The sequence below is a fragment of the Pelodiscus sinensis genome, chromosome 4 (genome assembly GCF_052426305.1).
Source record: "Pelodiscus sinensis isolate ZL-2025 chromosome 4, ASM5242630v1, whole genome shotgun sequence".
In the NCBI taxonomy this organism is placed as follows: Eukaryota; Metazoa; Chordata; order Testudines; family Trionychidae; genus Pelodiscus; species Pelodiscus sinensis.
The window spans coordinates 5074148-5089118 of NC_143055.1; the positions used below are offsets into that span (position 1 = coordinate 5074148).

The 14971-nt window shown below is 43.1% G+C and overlaps 1 protein-coding gene across 2 annotated transcripts in view; it reads right to left on the bottom strand.

Annotated features, from left to right (window-relative positions):
* The window catches only part of SFXN5 (sideroflexin 5), a 199691-nt gene that overhangs the window by 152697 nt on the left and 32023 nt on the right, over positions 1–14971 (bottom strand). For both annotated transcript variants that reach the window (XM_075931041.2, XM_075931042.2), the window contains one exon: positions 788–865. In XM_075931041.2, the coding sequence (XP_075787156.1) occupies positions 788–865 (78 nt within the window). The remainder of the gene's footprint in view (positions 1–787; positions 866–14971) is intronic.

Below are 14971 nucleotides of genomic sequence, written 5' to 3' on the forward strand. Positions count from 1 at the left end.
CCCCTGAAAAAGGAAGTGTTTATAGATGAGTCTGGCAGTTAGTACATGAACATGGTGACCTGCCTGGTGTGAGACTTCAGCTTAATGAAGAAAGCAACATATTGTTTTGGATCTTGAACTAGAAAAACACCCGTTTTGTGAGAGCTGGGGTAGTGCTGGTGCTGAATGTTATTCTTAATCCGCACAATTCTTTAATTTTAAATGTTATACTCACGTTTAATAATCATTTTTAGTCGACATGTTTATAGGTTAAGCCACCTTTAGTGGACTTTTCCTCAGCTTTATTTTTTTAATGCCTCAAAAACAAAAAACAAACCCCCATCAGGGATGGTCTGGGTACATTTGATCCTGCCTTGGTACGGGGGGGAAGGCCGAGAGGGCCTCTCAAGGTCCTTTCCAGGCCTATATGTCTATGATTTCTGTCAAATTATGAGCATTAACGTGATACGCATCAAGCTGTGATACCCAATGCCAAAAAGAACATGGAATAGCTAGTATAAAATATCCAGTTCCTTCCAGAGGGAGCAAATACTGGCATTGCAACTAATTCCAGCTCAGATCCCAGCACCATGATAGTCATCAACTTTACCATCATTACGGACTTTTTTTTTTTTTTTTAAAGTAACACTAAAAACAAATCAGTAGCAGATGATAACTGGGGGTAGCCATGACAGTACAAAGCCAGGAAAGGACCAAACTGACGGACTAGCTACAGACATTTGTTTTCTTCAGTAAAGTTGTCCAGGCACATGTAGGAATCCAGTAAACAGCTGCTCGTATGTGTTACCTCTTTGTTGGTGACTCCTGGGGGTAAAGTCCCATGTTTATAATCCTCCAGCAACTGCACAGCTTCTTTAAGACGACTCTGCAATGACATAAAACAATAAAGCATGATCAGCAACATTGGTTCTGTACTGTTAGACCTCAGGCTGTGAATCTAGGTTATAGGACCATATGCAAGTCATAAAACACACTTCTCTATGCAGGCCTTGGGATGGGTGTCTTTTTATAAACACACGCACACATGGACATCCGGTGGCTTAGGCAAGGAAGGCTCTGCCTCCCAAACTGCCAGCCTGCCCCCCCCCACTCACATACTCCAGCCCCAGAACACCTGCTAGAGGTGTACTGAAGGCAGAGTGTTGCTGCCCCCAGCACCCACCCTCCCTGTGCTCCGGGCCGGCTCGGGCTGCTCCCTCCCCAGTGCTCCGGGGGCTTGGGAGGCTGAAGCCATGTGACCTCCTCCCTCCCTGCTGCTACCAGGGACAGGGAGGCGTGGGTCAGCTCAGGCCGCAAAGACACCTCCCTTCCCGCTACTCTGGGGCTAAGGAGGCCACTTGGCCTCCTACCTCCCCGCTGCTCCTGGGGATGCTGCCACGTGCTCTTCCCCTCCCCACGGTGGTGGTGGGGGTGCACGCGTGTGCTCGGCAAGCTGCTGCTCCTCTCCCTCCCTCCCGGTGGTGGGGGCGGGGCCTCAGCAGAGGGGGAGGGGCTGTCGGTAGGTCTAGGAGCCTGCCTCCCAAGCCTTAGCTGCACCGACCGCCCAAGCACACACATTGAGCATAAAACAAAAGGAAAAACTATGTAGCACTTTAAAGACTAACAAGATGGTTTAATAGGTGATGAGCTTTCGTGGGCCAGACCCACTTCCTCAGATCATATTCTGAAAGAGAATTGGCATGACCATATATACCAAAGGAATACAAGGAAAAAAGTAAACACATTATTATAGCATACATATTTGTATTTGATTTATACTATCAACTTCTAGAGCCAGGGACTGACTTCCTCTTTGTTTGTACAGATATGTAACATCATGCTGGTGTAACCCACACACCTAGTGTGGTTCACTGTCCCATTGAGTGGCATTTAGACTGCTTGCAGCAAGAGATAAGATCAAGGGAGCTCTACAGCCTGAGCTAAGAGCCAGCTGGCTTTAGTGTAGGAGTCTCTACAACTTGAGCTATAGAGTTCCCAAGTTCAAATCTGCCCATCAGCAGTTACACTGGCTCAAATGGCATCAGAGTACTGTTCAGTTGAAACTTTCTTAGTCAGTGTGATGAAACTGATTTACTACCTCGTGCAAGAAGCTGGAATCATAATACTTTTTTTTAAGACAAAATGACCTACTCAGATGCAATGGAGAGTGCATTTATAAGGAATCGATTCATACATGGCACCAAACCCTGAACTCCAGACACCGTCAGAACACCCACTGAAGTCAAAACTCCATTTGCCTACAGGAATGAAAAATACAGAACGAGTCGGACTACTGCATAAATTCAAGCCCTAATGAACTGCAGTAAGAGGCACTAGCCTAGATACTCGAACCTCTACTATTAAAAGGAACACACACACACACACACACACACACACACACACACACACACACACACACACACACACACACACACACACACACACACACACACACACGTTACCTTTAAAAAAAATCAACAATTATTAAACAGCATGTTTGATTCTGATCTCAGCTACATCAGCGTGGAGCAGGATAACTCCACTGAAGCCAATGCAGTTTCTGATCTCAAAATGGATGTACCTTCTTCAAAATCAATGCAGCTATCCTGCTTCACACCACCATAAAGGAGGTCAGAAGCAGGCCCCATGCATCTGAGATACAACAATATTTTCACATACCTCAGAACTGATTTAACAATGCTTTCTCGGGTACCAACACGTGGTAACTGTCGGCAAATGCTGGCACTGTAATGATGACGGCAATACACACATCCACATTTGGCCCGGATTTTCAGAACCAGTGTTGGCATCATTCTACTCCCACTGAAGTTAGTGGGACCAGAATTAGGCAGGAGCCAAGGACTTTTGAAAATCCCACCCATTATACACGTAAACAGAAATAAGCAACTTTCTCATGCCACACTAAAAGGCAGTTTTTAAAATCTCACGCATTCAAATGATCACAGGTGAACGTTCATGTACTGATGAATCACAAAGTCCCATTGTTTCCGGAGTATATAATCATATTTAAAATGGGAGGGTGATCTTGCAATTACACACTGAACTAAGACCGCACAATTCTTTTGATGTTTGTAATAAAAAAGGGGGAAGTAATCTCCATTCAATTAGTCTAAAACCTGCAGAAGAACAAGTCAGGCTGTAAAGGCTGGTTTCAGCGGGGGGCACTGCTTATCCAATGCCCTGTCAAACCTGCAGTGAGGCTGCAGAAAATGCCAAGGGGCTAGAGACATATTTCCCATTTATTTAAAACAGAAAGACAATCCAGATGATTTACCTGGATGAGAGATTCCCTGCAGGAACGCTGATGTTTTCAAATGTTACTGTCAGGCTTGTTTAGTTTAATATTTCTGCACTAGCTGTTAGAACTGTTAAGTCAAGATAGGGAAGCTATATACATACAGATTTTTTTAACATGATGAAATCTGATTATAATCTACATTAGCACTTAGAGCCCTTACCATTGCAATATAGATGCTCACCAACATTAATAAGATAGTCCTTCCAAAAATTAGGCAAAGTATCATTACAGCCAAACTTGTTCTTCTATAGACTATCTGCTAATTGCTGGCAGAGTATTAATCCCTTTTTGTTGCAAACATCAAAGCATACTTTGTTGTTTTCTTGGAAATGCCAGCAGTTAGGCCAACCTGAAATTGGCAATAAATGAATGACTAGTGCCTTTCAAGCGTTCAGTACTTAAAAGCATTAATGAAAAAGTGGCAATCCCAGCGTTCTACAGAGCTAATGTGCTGTGGATGGATTAATGCCCATTTTTGCATACGCTACCCTAATTCCATGTATATTCACATATTTCTGGCCCTGTATGACATTTCGCATTGGCTTACGTGTGTTAGTCATGATTCAACACAGCCGTAAAAGTGAGTCGTCTTTGCAAAGACACCTAATGAGGCTTAATTTCAAGGAGATGGGAAAAAGAAGGAATACAAGAAAAATTAAAACAGCCTTAAAGAAATGCAAACTTCTTCCCTTCAAGAGCTGCAGTGGAGATCAGTTACGGTTATGGGGTGAGTTCCCTGTATGGCTCTGCCCGCGTACATCTCTTCAGGTGAAAAGCTGCTTCTTGTGGGTTGGAGTCACCAGATTCTCCCACTCTTAGACTAGAAGCTGGAGTGCAGACTCCTGTGCTCACCAAGATTACTTGGGCAGGTTCCACTTCGGTTAGGTACCTGCGGTTTTGCCCTGTGGGAATTATAAACCAGTGGTATATATCCATTGTGACCCACCAGCTTGGCCAAAACGAAGTATTTCTTATGCTTAACAGTCGGAACACCAACAAGCAGAAGACGGCAAAGAGCTTAAACCAAAAAAATAAACAAAACACAGGGCTGTGTATGTAGAGCTTACCATTCCTCCCCTGCAGTGTTAGACAGGTACCCCAACTTCTTCAGAATCCTGTCACAGATTCACCCCATCTCAACCTGGTCCTTGAACAGCCCCAACAACTGACCCTGCTTAAGTACTGAGTGTCCTTGGGATCATAAAGCCCCAAGCTCTGGAAAAGCCAGCCTTTGACGTTTGCAGGAGTCACTTGAGTAGCCAGGCTGGGAAAAACTACAGACAAACAACAGGAACACAGACAAGGTATTTAAAAAAACACTAAGACAACCCTCCTGGAATTGCCCATCCAAAGATTTAACTTCTCACAACTCATCTGAAGAAGTGGGGTTTGCCCATGAAAGCTCATTATGCTGACAGTGTGTGTGTGTGTGTGTGTGTGTGTGTGTGTGTGTACACACACACGTTAGTTTCTAAGATGCCACAGGACCCCCCACACACATACACACACACACACTCGTTTTTAGGGTTACAGACTAACACAGCCACCCCTCTGAGCCTTATCAGCTTTGAGGTGTGAATGAGGGAAGGAAAGTTTGGGCCCTTTCCTAACAGGAAGTGATCTCTTTGAAAAAAAATAGGGTCCAGCTCGCTACACTCGCCAACCCCCCCTCTTGCGGGGGTAGACAACCCCGGATTCCCCCCCAGGCACCGGGGGGGGGGGGGGCCTGGGCTGCAGCGATACCAGCCTGGGCCCCTTCTCTCCTCCCCCCCACAGCTGCATCAGCCCGGGCCCTTTCTCCTCCTCTCCCCTGCGCCAGCCTGGGCCCTTTCTCCCTCCTCGCCCACACCAGCCTGGCCCCTTTGGCCTTTCCCCAGCCATGCCAGCCCTGACCCTCTCTTCCTCCCTCCTCCCGTGCAGTCTGGGCCCTTTTTCCTCTCCCTGCCACCACCAGCCTAAGGACTTTTGCTCCTCTCCCCCCCCCCCCCCGACTCCGAGGCCTCACAGGCCTTCATTGCTAAAGGGGGCTTCCCCAAATAATTCATTGGGGGATTTGATCCCATTTGGGGAATGGTATCCCAGGAAGCTGGGTCCAAAACTGCATCTTCCTTGGACCTGAAGAGATTCAGTGTCTGTACTGCTTCTCGGGGGGCTGTAATACTCAGCTCTGTGCCTTGGCTGGGAGAGACCCCGCAGGACAGAGCGGTGAGAAGCCCCAGAGAGCAAAAAGAAGGGTGGCAGTGGCCTTGTCAACACCCCGGGAGTCACCCCCAAGGGGTCGTCTATGACCTCACCCCGTCACAGTGATGATGTCACTCTGTTGTCCCACAGGAAAAACTTTTTTATATAGAGAGACACACATAATGGAGTCAAGATGTAACAATGACGGGCACCTGAAATGCTTTCAAGTAAAGAGAGTCGTGTGGTCTGTGGTCCATGTCTGTCACAGGTCCCACAACTTTTACAAAGAAAAAAAAGACTGCATGGAACTCTTTTCACATTTAAATAAACAACAAGAAAAGTTAGCTCTTTAGCCTTTTTGGTGCTCAGAATAACCATCCTAATGGGAAAAAATTAGGTGGCACAGTCTTCCTAATCCTTCCAATTGTCAATGCTTCTATAGAGTAGTCCTTCGTTTATAGGAAGCGGTTAGAAGGGACAGGAAAGCTATAAAACCACATCACTTAGGAGTTACAACAAGTTGTATCAAAACAAGAGCAAGTATAAGAATGGTATCAATATCCTGTGTAATGTTATAGGTTTATCCTATCTGAATGAGTTTAATTTTTTTTTTAAAGATAAGAAGGTATTTAATTTATATGAAAACATATGCAGTCAGGCTTGGGAAGGTAAGGATTTGGGGAGAGGGCAATTGAAATAAAATGTTGGATATTGCATTTTTTGCTGTGACAAAAAACTGATTTTCTTTCAATTCATATCCCTGCCCCTAGACTACAAAATTCTGATAGTCATAAAGGATGGGACTATTAAAATGGAATTAACTGGAGACTCTGCTATGGCAATCCAGATGTGAAAAGTTACAGATAACTAAATTAATAATAAGCAAGGATCTAGGGAAAAGAATCAATTTTCTCAACAACTCTCCACAATAAAGTACTCTTGCTATCTCAATAAGCGGAGAATTCCTCTTGCTCATTATTAGTACTGTATTGGGTTTGTGGGGGTGGGGAGGTAGAGTTTTCCACTGAAATTACCTACACCATGAGCCTTGCAAATCATCTACACAGAACAGCATGTAACTTTGAATGAAAGTCTGATGTAAATAAATGAATGGATCTGTGTTCTATTTTTTTCCCTCTTCTCTTCAGGAAACCTTAGTAGTTACTATAACAACCCTGGCTAGATCTCATCTTGTTTAGTACAGCAACAAACAGACACAAAAAACCCAATTTTTGCTTTTAAACCTGCAGTCTCCTTAAATTTCTCCTTTGGGCTCAGCAGGCAAAAACATAAATAAGGCTTCAGGAAAGGAAAGAGCCTCCCAACAAAATTGCTAAGGGCTGTGAAAGATAACAGCTGGCTTAAATGGAACTTATGAATGTCATAACAAACAAAAGGGAAGAATATGAAAGGCACTTGGTTTAGAACTGTTGAGATTATTTTAATACAAAATTATTAACTGCCCCGACACTGTGCTAATACGGAGTTAAAATTAACCAGCAGCGCCTCACACGCTTCCAAATAGTCCTGGGGCACCTTAGAAAGTAACAAAAATATAGGTTTAAGATTGTGAGCTTTCGTGAGCAAAACCCACTTTGAAGTTTTGCCCACGAAAGCTCGCAATCCTTGACATATATTTTTGTTATTCTCTAAGGTGCCACAGAACTACTCTTTTTTTTAAAGTTGTTTTTAAAGTTACAGACTAACACACATACCCCTCTGAGACTTTTTCACACACTTCCAGAATGTTGAACGCACTTGCTCTTTAAACTTTCTAAACCCAGGAAATACAGAGTTGACGCAACTTGCAACATTAACAGTACCACTGACTCTAAAGTGGGTGATACCATTATAGTAAAGATTGCACCAGGATTTCCATAAGGCTAAAAAAAAGGGCTACAGTTCTGTCTGTTGGTTTAGAGAGTCGCTTTAAATGTTTATTGTGTACTGCTTCATTTTTTTCTAAAAGTTTGTGGGAGTATCATCTGGGGTTTGCGGTGACTGCTGCTGCTTACAGGAATGTTTCTTCTTCCCTCTACTTAATTTAAGCTATTTTCCTTGACAGTACTTCTAAGTCAGTAATGTAAAATCTGAGTATGCACATAGCTTCTAGACAACTTCGAAATATCCGCTCTTCACCAGCGCATGCGCTCTCAGAGCAAAACCTGCGGAAGCTTCTGCAGAACAGAGGCCAAGAGCAACCGACGAGCACAGAACACCTTCTCAGAAAGCCGTGGAGAACATTAACTCACAGCATAGCACCCAGAGCTATCCACTTATTTGGCTGCCTGCAAACTCCGGTTTGCAACAGAGCTCCAGTCATGCTGCACGTACGCAAACTGACTTTCTTTGGCTTGTCAACTTGGACTGAGCCATGCGGTGGAGACAATTTTAACCTGGGTAACTTTTAAACTACTGCTTCCTCCGAGGGGCAGTAGGTACTGAGATCAATCTTGAGCAAGTGATATCAGTTCGGAAAGGATCAGTAAGCCTGAACGATGTGCAAAACCAGCGATCATTAGGCCTTGGTGACATGATGATATTTCTTAATTTGTTCTTCCCCCCCTTTTTTTTTTTAGCCCCTCATTTTTTCTGGCATTCACCATGTTAGAAATCCAATCTTTTTGGTGAAAACTGAAACAAAAAAATAATTTAAACACTTTTGCCTTTTCTACATTTTTAGTTATTAAATCCCCTTCCCCCAAGTACCAGACTACCCTGTCCTTGGTCTTCATCTTGCTTCTAATGTATTTATAGAATGTTTTCTTGTTGCCCTTTATATCTCTTGGTGGTTTAATCTCATTTTGTACCTAAACCTTTTGAATTTTGCCTTACATATGTTATTTATTTATATTCAACCTTTGTTGTTTGACCTAGTTTCTACTTTTTGTGGGACTCTTTTTTGAGTTTCAGATCATTGAAGATCTCCTAGTTAAGCCAGCATGGTATCTTCCCTTATTTCATATCTTTTATACACAGTGGGAGAGTTTTCTCTTGTGCCTTTAAGAATGTCTCTTTGAAAAGCTGCAATGTCTCTTGAACTGCTTTCCCCCCACACTTGCTTTCCATGGGATCTTACCTGCCTTCCTGAAATCCATTATCTTTATTGTGCTATTTTCCCTGCTACCGTTCCTTAGAATTATGAGCACGACCATTTCAGAATCCCTTTCACATAACTTGCCTTCCACTTTTACATTCTCAACCAGCTCCTCCCAATTTGTCAAAATCAAATCTAGAACAGATTCCCCCCTCGTTGCTTTCTCCACTTTCCGAACTAAAAAACTGTCTCCAATACATTCCAAGATTTGTTGGATAATCCTGCCCTGCTATTTTCCCTACAGGTGTCTGGCTAGTTGAAGTCCCCCATCATCACCGAGTCTGCTGTTTTGGATGACTTTGTTAATTGTTTTTAAAAAATTTCATCTGTCTCTTTTTCCTGGTTAAGTGGTCTGTAAGTAGTCCCCGCCATGACATTACCCTTTTTTTAGCCCCTTTTATCCTAATCCAGAGACTTTTAATAAGTCAGTCTCCTATCCTAATCCAGAGACTTTTAATAAGTCAGTCTCCTATTTCTGTCTTAACCTTGGTCCAAGTATGTACAGTTTTAAAATATAAGGCAACATCTACTTCCTCTTTCCCTGCCTTCCCTTCCTGAGCAAGAAATGGTTTTGACCTTAAAAAAGAGAGAGAAGTTTGCTTCACTGAATTTCATACTGACTTTATAGAAATCATTCACTCACGTTAAGTTAGTGGCAAGTCAATGGACCAGAAAAGGATTAAAACCCTGAAAAAACCCTCATAGAGATTTCAATTGTCAGAGGCACAACAGCCTCTCTCAGCTTTTTATGAGGCGAGCACCTCTGAAAGCTGCTCAGTATTTGCATCATGCTGCATATTATTACATAAAGACACCCATTGGCCATCTCCTTTCAGGCCCATCGGAGTTTGCAATGGGATTTAGCCCTCCGGGATGCAGAGTTCTCCTGCCCTAGCAATGGATCAGGACTAACAATGCCTTTGGAAAGGACACATATGTCAGTGGAGCATCTCCACATTGACACTGATGTAACTGACAGCAGAGTTTATTGTGGGTTTTTTAAAAGAGAATCAGCACACTCCACTTTTGTTCCATTGAACAGCACGATCCCTGGCTACGTCTACACTGGCATGATTTTCCGAAAATGCTTTTAACGGAAAAGTTTTCCGTTCAAAGCATTTTTGGAAAAATCGCATCTAGATTGGCAGGATGCTTTTCCACAAAAGCACTTTTTGCGGAAAAGCAGCCGTGGCCAATCTAGACGCGGTTTTCCGCAAAAAAGCCCCGATCGCCATTTTCACCATCGGGGCTTTTTTGCGGAAAACAGTACTGTGCTGTCTACACTGGCCCTTTTGCGCAAAAGTCTTTCGGAAAAAGACTTTTGCCCGAACGGGAGCAGCATAGTATTTCCGGAAAAGCACTGATGATTTTACAGGAGATCGTCAGTGCTTTTCCGGAAATTCAAGCGGCCAGTGTAGACAGCTGGCAAGTTTTTCCGCAAAATCAGATGATTTTGTGGAAAAACTTGCCAGTCTAGACACAGCCCCTGAGTTTAAGTGAGACTTTGGAGGTGCAGATGGAACCGCTACCAGGCAGACTTGAACCTGGGGCCTCTGGAGCTTAGCGTACAAGCTTCTACAGCTTGAGCTGTAAAGCAAGCAGGCACTCAACATAGGCTGTAGAGCTCATTTGTTCTTATCTCTCCCTGTACGTAGTCTGCCCCTACATAGGACAGCGAACTAGAGACACGAACAACTAGTCGACTATCTGAGAAGCTAATGCTTATCGGAGAGTCGACACATTAGTTGACTAGTCGCTCCCCACCACCCTTGCAGCCTCTATCAGAAAGAGGCAGCAAAGGGTGGGGGGAAAGGAGGGCTGCTTCAAAGTGGCAGCGCCGCGTGGAGCCCAGGGCCAGACCCCAGGCTTCATGTGGCGCTGCCACTCTGAAACACCACCTGCAGCCTGGGGCCAGCTGGAGTCCAGGCTGCATGCGGTGTTTTAAAGCAGCAGAGCCGTGTGGAGTCCCGGGTCAGCTGGGGACTCCCTCGCTGATCCTGCGCTCCATGTGGTGCTGCCGCTTTGAAACATTCTGGGTAGCACAGGGCCAGCGGGAACAACGCTTACACCTCTGAAGTGTAGCTACAGCCCCGGGGCTGCTACTACACTTGAAAGGCAAAGGTGCCCTTAGCAACTATTCAAATAGTCCATGCAAAGTGCATCGACTATTCGATTAGCCGATTAATCTACATTTAACGTCCCTACAGTGCACGACACTAGGCGTGTGGGTTAACCAGACACATTGCACAAGAGTGGATTTCAGATCTGATCTGCTAAGAGTACCTCCTAGTTGCAAGCACCACAAACTCAACCTAGCATAGCTGGATTTTCAGAGCCTCTTTCTGCCACTTATGCAATCCCGGGTAAAAATCCTAAATCATTATTGCTGGTGATTCTGCCGATGATATGCAAAGCAGGCTAGAATCCAGGTGACTCCACTGTATTAAATCTCCAGTAAGATGACAGGAACAAGAAACTTTTTGTCAGTGTAAAACCCGCAGTCATGACACTGAAAACAGACAGTAGATCTGTTGAGTAAGAAGAAATAATCCACACATTTTACTGTGATTCTACTTTAAACCTAATTATGGGTGCTCCAAATTACGCAAGGTTCGGCCCTTAATACTGATGCAGGCAACGACAGATCTTCTTTGATCAGACAGTTAAAACACAGTGCTTCTGAATGCAACTTGACTCTTAATTCTTATTTAACTTTTGCTTTATTATAAGCTTTTTAAATGAAAGGCCTCTCCTGCAGTGTGTTAACAGTCTGTCTAGGTTAATGTCACATGGAATAAGTTTGGTTTATAAAAATATCTGCCAATCCCCATTGCTTCTTCTGATGGGGCTTAATTACAGAGCAATTTAAAGTATTATTCCAATCATTTTAACCTCACACTTTTCTGAAAACAGGCTTGTCGCCCACCAAGAGGTTTCACGTAGTCTCAAATACAAGATTAACTGGGCCTGACCTCAGCAGCACAATGTTTTCTGCTTATTAAGAAAGTTTGAAATTAGTTGCTGGGAAAATTATAAGAATTCCCCTGTCTTTAAGGCTTACATGCAATGTAACTAAGGGCTGAAGTCTAGATCTCAGAGTGATAGATGCAAGAAAGCATGTAAAATAAGAGGTTTTGGACAGGGCAGCCTGGCCTACTGAATGTAACCCACACCCCTAGTGTGGTTACTGAGCAATGCAAGTGGTACCTAGACCACAGCAACAGTTAAGACCAAGAGACCTCTACAGCATGGGCTGGGAGAGACTTGGCTTTTAGCTCAGAGGGTAGAGGCTCCTTATACTCAGCTCCAGAAGTCCCAGGTTCAAATCCGCCTGGTGGTGGTTACATGAATCGCAGCTCTGCTACTGGTTTGCTCATGCAAAGCACATGTGCTCACTATTCATCCCTCATTTTAAATTGTAATCATATCAACACCAGAAGACTTACCCAGCATTACCTGGGTCCTTTAGAACAGAGGGCTGGTAGGGGTTCCGGAAACAGGTCTGGTGCCAGGCAAGATAGTGTAGCCCCAGCCCTTCCCACTATCTTGGTGGTGCGGCTGTCCCCAGTGGTCCCTCTACAGTATAGCTCTCCCCTGCATGCTCGCTGTCCCCCAATGGCCACTCTCAGTATCATGTCTCTCCTCTCTCTACCCCCTCCTTTTTATGGAAAACAGTCCCACTCCTGGCATTTCCTGTTTTCTTCGTACAATCAAACCCTGGCCTTGCTTTAAATTAGGCTAAGAGGAAGCTGCACATCAAATTTGGTCGTCCTAGCTCTTACTAAACGCATCTGACGAAGTGGGTCTTTGCCCACGAAAGCTTATGCTCCAATAAATCAGTTAGTCTATAAGGTGCCACAGGACTTTGCATTGTTTATGCAGATTTATACTAACATGGCTACCCCTTTGATACTAGTTCTTACTGTTTAGGAGGAGTTTTTGGACAAACAGATGCATATTTCTAAAATATATGGATATAATTAATACCAATACCTACCTCACAGTGAGGCTGAGTTAATATTTGAGGTCCTCAAAGATGCAAGGCACACTAGTATGAAAAACCTGCATCAGAGTAAGCTTTAGTCTCATAATTTTACAATGCTAAATGTTAAAGCTGCAATAGTATCCATCTCCGTAGCACCTTTTAGTCTAACAAGCCCAAAGCTCTCCCCAGACTTTACCAATGGATTCTACAAAACTAGGAGTCAAGTTCACCCCTGATGCAATTCCATTTGGTTTCCCATACAGAGGAATCACTTTGCTGAACATCAGAGTACAGCCACCTCTGGGATGGGACGCTGCAAGTGCCTAGCAACATACACCAGTTTAGAAAAGGAAATGAAACTATCCAGCTAAAATTGCTGTGGAACAATTTTTGCAGTTCTCATTAGAAAGCTCATTTGTCCATTTCTTTCCGCTGATACTGGGCTCTTCCAAGACAAACAACAACCCATTTGTTCCTTGAGAAGAGCCCCAGGCCTGAAAGATGTAGCCATCTGTCAGCAGGAAAGGGCTTGCTGCATATGGCCATGTTTTATCTTTCACTCTTCCAGCCATTTCTAGATGTTATTCCCCGGTTAGAGTATAACACAGAACAGAACGGCTTTTTCTATTTACACACTAAGTCTTTCAGAGCAGTGAGTCAGACACAAATCGTGCAGCGACGGTGTAGACAAACAAAGCAGAATGCACATGCTTAAGGGTTCTTTACATGACCCTAGATATTAATATCGGTTTTACTAAGAAAGAGATTAGCCAAGAGAAAAGGGTTAATGATGTTCCCATAGCATGCTGCTGAGGACTCATGGGAGCTTCAGCATAATTCCATCCAAAAAAATTGTATTCTGGGAACATGCTAGACTGTCCCTGTGAGATCAGCATGGCTGACAGGGTTAAACTAGTAAGGCTTCTGCAGAGGGAAATAATGTCTTGGTGACTTATTAGAAATCTTGGAAGCGGTCAGTAATGTAGATAAAGGAAAATCAGTTGACAATTTATTTAAATGTCCTAGAGGCCTTTGACAAGGTCCCTCATAAGAGTCTCCTAAAAAAGCTAAGTAATCATAGGATGGGGATACAGGCCAAATATCATCACAGACTAAAGCTGGTAAGAAGGCAGAAAACCAAGAGAAGTAATGAATGGTTAATTTTAATCATGAAAAAAGTTAACAGGCTCATAAGTGTCTCAGCGCATCAGATGACAGACCCAAAGGAGTCCCGGACCCAACACAATGCACAGTAGAAGGAAAAATTTGATCTCCTCATATGCCCTATTGGACTATACATTAATCATAGCAACTCTGGAAGAGGACTGTAATGGTGTACGTCAGTGACAACCTCTGCTCAATGAATAGCTATGGTCAAAACATCCCCAAAAGGTGTTAAGATCTATATGGGATTAAATGGAGAATAATACGGCGACTACTCTAATGCCATTGTATAAATCCATGATGCGGTCTCATATTGTCTGCAGTTCTGGTCACCCAATCTCAAAAAATATATTGCAGAATTAGAAAGGTTTCAGACATAGGTGATGAGAAAGATTAGAGGCCTAGAACAGCTCTCCAATGAAGAGATTTTAAAAATAGATTGGGATGGAAAATCTAAGAAAAGAGAAGAATAAGACAAGACAATAAATATAGGTAACAGTTTCTGCTAGTGCTGTTTCATGATACAAAAACAAAGAGACATTCCATTAAAAGGAAAGACAATGAATTAAAAAATGATAAAATATTTTTTCATACAGAGCATATTTATCCTGTGGAACTCACTGCCACAGGATGTCAGTGAGGCCAAGACCATAGAGTGATTCAAAGAAGAACTGTATATTTTCAGAGATAACAAGACTACCTAGAGTTACAGAAGTTAATGCTTTAAAAGAGAGCTTTGCTGCTTCAGTGTTCAAGCCCATCTCTAATTCTGAAGAGGTAGGCAGAAACCTCAATGATGGGGAGGACAGACTGGGTCCCACTGAAAGTCTTTTTTCTTTGTTAATGGGGGTGAGAGAAAAAGTTCCTGCTAAGAACATCTGCATCATATGGTTGATAAAGAAAATTAAACTATAAAATTGTGCTTCACAATTGAAAAAAAAATTACTGCACTTCTTGGGGCCCAGTTCTGATCTCATAAAAAATGGATTCACATTTGCATCACTCTAATTCGATAAAGTCATTATCAACTTGAATTTTGCACGGAATACAGTAATGCACAGTGGAAATGTTTTTTCCCCTCCAGTGAGCATTACTTTTCATTTATCAATAGTGAGTTTAATGTTAAGAATCAAGCCTTATTATGTAGTAATTTTTCTATTTTCACTTGTATGCTTGTGTTGTCTTTAAATAAATACCAATTCATGTGTGAGAGAAAGCCACTGAATTCACTAGTAACAGTATCTCT